The 6,881-nt window shown below is 33.1% G+C and overlaps 1 protein-coding gene across 1 annotated transcript; it reads left to right on the top strand.

Annotated features, from left to right (window-relative positions):
- Positions 1 to 695: 695 nt before the first annotated feature.
- LOC142615116 (translation machinery-associated protein 22) lies at positions 696 to 6,072 on the top strand. The gene is made up of 7 exons (XM_075787812.1): positions 696 to 1,010; positions 1,098 to 1,178; positions 3,165 to 3,217; positions 3,352 to 3,433; positions 3,512 to 3,579; positions 3,730 to 3,813; positions 5,737 to 6,072. The coding sequence occupies exons 1-7, from the start codon at positions 863 to 865 to the stop codon at positions 5,791 to 5,793; spliced, it is 573 nt and encodes a 190-aa protein (XP_075643927.1). The 5' UTR covers positions 696 to 862; the 3' UTR covers positions 5,794 to 6,072.
- The last annotated feature ends 809 nt before the right edge of the window (positions 6,073 to 6,881 follow it).

Here is a 6,881-nt window from a genome sequence, read left to right as displayed (position 1 = left end):
TTGTAGTGTGCACTGACTTGTAGGCTTCAAAAGCCTTGCTCGGACAGACTTACACTACCAAATCAGGCCTAAGGCCCAAATAAATATTTTATCTACTTTACTCCCACAGTAACTATATTGTACTTTTTGTATGAAATCACTTTTAATATGGAAATATCTTTGCATCTAATGGTATGAAACAAGTTCAAATATTTTAGCATGCAAGAATTACAATCAATGTATATATATATATATATATATATATATATATATATATATATATATATATATATATATATATAATTTATAGATATAATAGAATTTTAACTTATAGTATTTGCGCTATGATAATTGTTTTTTTATCATTAGGTCAAGACACCAATTAGTTTTTGGTATAAAAAAAATTTAAACATAGTTTTCTTATTTGAGAACAAAAAACTTTATTAGCTGAGTTAATTAGACTCCACTCATAGTTTGGATTAAATATTTACAAAAAAGAAATGTATTTATTGCTACAATTTATATAAAAAAGAAATCTTAATTATGAAATGAATTCTATGATTTAGTGGACCTTGAACCCAAAAAAAAAAAAAAAAAGTTTGACTAAATCGACAAAAAGGCCTACTGGGCCTACATCGCCGAAATTCTGAAAGCCCAACTACAAGCCCATGGGCCGACAAGTAGAAATACCTTATACCTGACCTCATCTCATCCGCAACCTTTCTAAGCCTACAGCAGCGCTAGCATAACTGCATAAGCACCAAATAAAACAAGCTGCGTCGCTTAGACGCACCGTTTTGAACCCTAACTCTCACTTTTTCTTTTTTTAAATTTCTTCGACACAAACTCATAGAGAAAGAGAAAGAGAAAGAGAAAGAGATTGATGGCGGAAAAGCCCCAACCAGTTCGTGTTCTGTACTGCGGTGTTTGCAGTATGCCAGCGGAGTACTGTGAATTCGGACCCGATTTCGAGAAATGCAAGCCCTGGTTGATCCATAACGCCCCGGACCTTTACCCGGATCTCATCAAACGTATTCATTCTTATCCCTAATTTTTCTCTGCTTTTTTTTATTTATTTAAAAAATTAAATATAATTGTTTATTTATTTTGGTGCACAGAGTCAAATGCGAATGAAGCTGATAAAGTTACAGAACAGTTACAGTCCACTGGTATGTCTTCAGATGGAGCTACTCCTTCAGGTATTATCCCTTTGTTACTGTTTTTCTATTGTTTCATCATAATATAATTTCCTTTTCATTTTGAGAATTTTTATTTTTTAATATTATATATTTTAGTAATGCAATAAGGCTATATGGAATTGTTGTAACAGTAGTATGTGTGATGAAATTATGATGGAAAGTGATTATTATATTTTTGATAACCCTCTCCTTTTTCCGAGCTTGAGATCGGTCTATGAACAAAATATATGAATTCCAACACAGAACAATACGAAGATCTTCTATTTGTTTTGCTTGTAATTGTTTTAGGTACTTTTTCCGCCTTTAATAAAACTTGTATTACTTATCAAAAAGTTGGCATGTTGTATTTGTTACACAATACAAGTGGTCTTAGTGATGAGCCCATGTGAAGGCTTATCAAGTTTTTTAAAGGCGGAAGGTGACCTTGAGGCACCGAGACCTTTTTATCGCCTGAGGCGTGCAGTAACAAAAAGGCGCTAGCCCAATTAAAGCAAGGTGCCAAATAAGAAATATAGTTATTATACATAGATAAGCTAAATTTTATGTATCTAATACATTGAAATATTATTATCAAGTGTTTTGTACATATGTTGCATGAAGACATTAGGTCGATTAATTTCAAAACAGGCTTACCGTAGTTCAGGGCTTTAAGCTCTATTTATTATCCTAACAATAGGTTTACCGCAAGTTTATGTAAATTAATTAATCTAATAATAGATTTTACAACAAGCTTTTGTAAATTAATAACCTAACAGTAGGTTCTACACAAAAATTCAATAAATAATTTATCTTCCAATAAATTTTATAACAGGCTTCTGTTAAAAAAAAAATGATTACTGAGGCTCTTGCCGTAGCACCTTTTTCATGGTTCAAGGCACTCGCCTAGGCTCTAAATGCAAGCACCTCACTAAAGGCGCCTTGTCCTAGAGCCTTAGAGGCACCTTAGTAATGCCTCACCTTGCCCGGCCTGCCAATGACTACCATGGTTGTGTCCCTATTAGTGCTGTAGAATTTTACATGTATTTGGTGTGCTGAGCACACTGTCATCATGTAGGCTGCCACATTTTTGAACTGGATGATGTGGCACTTCCAAGTTGGCTTCCATGCCATTTTGTAATATTTAGTTGGCTAAAATATTGTTTTCTTCCCTAAAGTTTGCATGATATGTGCTATGCTCTGCCATAAATAGCTGACCCCTCTTTGTGATTTGCAATTCTATGGTTGAAAACTGAGAGAATGTGGATCTGCGAAAGAGTGAGGTCAAAAGGAATCACCCTTATCCTTTCTTATAATGATGCCTCCTGATTCCTGAATCAGCCGTGCCATTTTTGTTAAGAGTCATCTGGGTTAATTGGCCAAACTCACATAAAAAGAGCCACCCGGTCGTGAATAACAACTAGCGAACTTAATAGCTGTATTGGGTTAAGTTGAGAACATATATTGTCTTTGTGAGTGACAGTAACAAATTTTGTAGTGCTCATAGCATTCACATGAGGCATCATTTGTAAGTGATTCTGGGCTTTGATTTGTTTTGTTGGACAGGGATACAGCCATTAGAATGAGCTATATCTGTTTTAAAAAATCACATCCGCACAAGAGGTGATAGCTGTATATTATTAGTTTAACTGGATGCACTGTATGCTATTAAAATGTCAAAATCGTTGTCTTTCTAGTATCGAAAGAAGATAACAATGCTTTTCAAGTTCATAAATATTTATTCATTTTCTATTTTGGCACTTTAAGGAAGGGTTCAAGGAGTTTAATGCCTTTTTCTCTGCCCTTAGATGTGACATTAATGGGTTTCTTGTAATTGTGATGTTGTCTGACTGGTTTTGGGTGGATTTAGACAATATATATATATATATATATATATGTTTTATGGTGTTACTCAGTTCTATTTCTTTCCTAGAGTTTGGCAAGTTCAAACTATACTGACATTCTTACCTCTCTCTCTCTCTCTTGGTGGGCTGTTGTGTGTTACTTAAGCACCAAAGCAAGAAGAAGTAAAACGTCTTCCTGGTGGAAAGATAAAGAAAAAAGTAAGTGTTTGCAAATATTTCTTCCATTTGATGTTTATGAACAAGCACTTTTGCATGAAACCAATAATGGAGTATTTGTTGTTGGGAAACATTGAGTTCAATATGATTGAAATTACTGTTGGATTTTTCTGTAGGAGAAGCAAGAAGTCGTTATTGAAAAGGTTATACGTAACAAGCGAAAATGCATCACCACTGTAAAAGGCCTGGAACTTTTTGGTAAGTGATATGCTGCTTTAAATTGTAAAATTTTAATGTTGTCATCATAATGAACCCTGTTCCTTTGATTACATTCAGGTGTTAAACTTAGTGATGCTTCAAAGAAACTAGGGAAAAAGTTTGCTACAGGAGCCTCTGTTGTTAAGGTATGGTAGGATTTGGCACTAAGTGTGGATTTCTGTTCTGGTGAAAATGGTTCTGATATATTTTAACATATTTTGAATGATAATGGGCCTTTTAAATGAAATTTTCACTCATAAAAAAATGGTGCTTTAAATGATTTTTTCCACTTCCAGGGCCCGACTGAGAAAGAGCAGATAGATGTTCAAGGGGACATATCCTATGACATTGTCGAGTTCATTACAGACACCTGGCCTGATGTAAAATACCTAATCTCTTTCTTTAGATATTATGTGTTGATTGAATGTATGTGTTTTTTCATCTTGTCTGAATTTAAAAAGCAATAACTTTATAGTTATTTGCCATTGCCTTAAGAAAGTCATGCCTTTTTGTAAGAGAGAACTTCAGCCCAAACTAGAGTGAACATGTAAAACTAAGCCAGATTTGGCTGCCGATAATATATTATCAAACCAACCTTGCTTTTCTACCTAAGAATATTAGGTCTGTTTTTCATCAACTTATTCTTTGAGCTTTTTAGCTTATTTATTTATGCACAACTTTTTAAAGCCTCACTTTTTCTAGGCACAACTTTAACCAACTTTCAACAAATAAGCAATTAGCAAAAGTTGCATCCAAACACACATTTAATAATAATGTGCCCTTTAACCTAAAACTAAACAAACTCTGGCCAAAGTATAGATCTTAGGCAAAATGATTATGCGTTTTGAATGCTTGCTGTTCTTATTGTCTATTTATTTTGCTGATTTCTGTTGACAATGATCTGATAAATATTTTACTGGTATTGGAGACACACAAAGGTTGACCAGCTTTTTGGTTTGGGAGGTATGAGACATGAATTTCATGTTCTCTATAGCCTCAACTGGGTTTTTGCATGGGCTAATCATGGTTAGGGATTTGTTATCCTAATTTGTGGCAAGGACATTTGAGGATCATAGTTTTCATGCATTTATTCTACTTTGAACTCAATACATGTAACTTAGAGCCAACAAAAAGGACAAAATCTTGTTTTTAACTAGTGCTGCTAATTCTATTTCTATCATTGTTTTAAAAAGCAGACGATACTGGCCAGTCTCTGACCGGTTCAACTGTTATCTTGGACCTTAACCAGCCCGGTCTTGCATTAACATCAGAAACCAAAACTGATTTGGACTGGTTATAATCCGCCGGGGAGGTGGGGGGTGGGGGGGAGGAAGACTTTCAACATGTATATTTATAAAGGAGGAAGCGTAACTTCTTTATGTTTCTAATATGAGAGTATGAGACTTCCAACAATTTTCTTATAACGAAACTAGTCATACATTGAAAACATGTTAACAATGTTTTACATATTTTAAATGACTCACTCTTCACTTTTATCTTTAATTCTTAAGATGGAAAAATTCCACATTGATATTGGACATAACAATTTTCAAAATGTAAGGCTTAATAAGCTTTTCTTCTCAGTTAAATGGAAAAAGTAAAGTTAAGAGTAGTTAAGGCTCATAAGTTATCAAGGCTAGCAACATATCTTTAATTAAAAATTTATTATTTATGACGTCAGTGTACAACCACTAGTTGAGCCCCAATATGACCATAATTATCAGGAACCACTCCCTTTTTGAGTCCTTCTAGGGACACAACAAAAATTCACAATAGTCCTTCTAGGTGATAGCCTAATTTAGGAATTTTTGTTGTGTCTCTAGCTTTATTGTTTAAACTATGGTTTATATGAATACCTAAGGTATGCCAAAATTGGAAGTTTTTAATGTTGACTTCAGTTACTCCAGAGTTTGGATTAATGATAGAATAAAGGAATACGGCATTCTATTTATAGTTCCTAGTATATTCAAGTTCTGTTTAAAGATCAGGTATTACTTGTGATGATTTTGAAATTGATTATGATATTGGCTGAAGAGATGTATTTGTCATTTGGTTATATGATATGTTCAACAGTAACGGCAAAGGAACATTTAGAAGTTTTTTTGCCATGTTTTTGTCTAATTGTTTTGGTGTGATGTGTTATCTTAATTCTACTTTCGGCTTGATCCCCCTTTTGTTTTTTCCAGTTATGTTTAGGATCATATTGCATATTCTTTTCATAGGATTCTTTTTTGGTCAAAGAAGTTAAACTTATATCCGTGGTATGTTTATCTAAACCTCAATTTCGTTCTCCCTTTTCTTAGGTGCCAGATACTGCAATTTTCTTTATTGAAGATGGAAGAAAGGTTCCAGCTGCTTAACTTTGAATCGTGGCATATAAATAAAATGTCGTGTGGTACCTTCCGTCCTGCCTGTGTGACTCCTAACCAGACTTGCTGTATCTCAGAGAGTATAGGGGCGCTGGACTATACTAGTTAATGTTTTAAGGATCTATGGCCAGTGAAAGTTTGTGCCTCTCTCTACAATCTCTTGTTACCTTTGTTGCCTAGAATAGTAAATGTTTTTGCAGTTTGAACTGCGTAATATATTAATGGATAAAAAAGATTACCTCTAAACTAGCTAAGAGGAATTTTCCTTCACCCCATTATGTGGCAGTTAAAAATACCTTTTATGTGTAAGTTTAATCATATATCTAAAATATTATTTAACTAAATTTAAGAATTAGTATGTATATATACACTAAACTGAACGGTATTTATAGTATACAAATATATCCAGAATCTAGCTACTCAATTTTCATTGTCATTATAATTTATAATATTAACCACTAAAAAAATACTTAAAATTTTAAAATCCAATATAGTTTTTAAGTTATAACCACCGAAAAAATCTTTTGAAACCAAAACACTAACTAAATTGTTATGAAAACTCTAGGTTTTTTCCTTTTTCGAAATTATTAACTAAATTGTTATAGAAACTCTAGGATTTTTCCTTTCTCAAATAAGATTATTAACAAGGATACTTTAATCTTTTAAATGTATAATTAGATTGGACGGTACTACTTAAAAGGTGTAAAACCTAACTAAACCCTAAACCCTTACAAAAAATTCCAATTTAATGGATTGTTATATTTTTACGGGTTTTATAAAGTTAAAATAGTATTCACATGAGTATATAAAAAAAAATTATACCTAAATTGGTCTTAAAATATTATATATTATAAGGCCTCAGAACGAAAGGACCTAAGCCCACTCAGTGGTATCTTGCCTCTCAAATTAAGCCCAAACAACAAAATTTGTAAGAGAATGGGTAAATAACTCAAGTGCAATACAATGATATGGCAAAGTCTCAAACCGAAGAGTCCAAAGTAGCAAATAAGTGCAACTGGAACAACAATTAATGATAATATCTTCCTCGGGAAAGTTTGAGGATCAATTTCTTGTATATA

This window comes from Castanea sativa, chromosome 1 (assembly GCF_040712315.1).
Source record: "Castanea sativa cultivar Marrone di Chiusa Pesio chromosome 1, ASM4071231v1".
Lineage (NCBI taxonomy): Eukaryota > Viridiplantae > Streptophyta > Magnoliopsida > Fagales > Fagaceae > Castanea > Castanea sativa.
Note: the sequence above shows the minus strand (reverse complement) of the source record. Positions and strands in the feature narration are given on the sequence as shown.

Coding starts and splice junctions, on each gene's coding strand:
- LOC142615116 (XM_075787812.1), top strand. CDS start 863: ATGGCGGAAAAGCCCCAACCAGTTCGTGTTCTGTACTGCGGTGTTTGC. Junction 1,179..3,164: donor AGATGGAGCTACTCCTTCAG/GTATTATCCCTT, acceptor GTGTTACTTAAG/CACCAAAGCAAGAAGAAGTA. Junction 3,218..3,351: donor GTGGAAAGATAAAGAAAAAA/GTAAGTGTTTGC, acceptor ATTTTTCTGTAG/GAGAAGCAAGAAGTCGTTAT.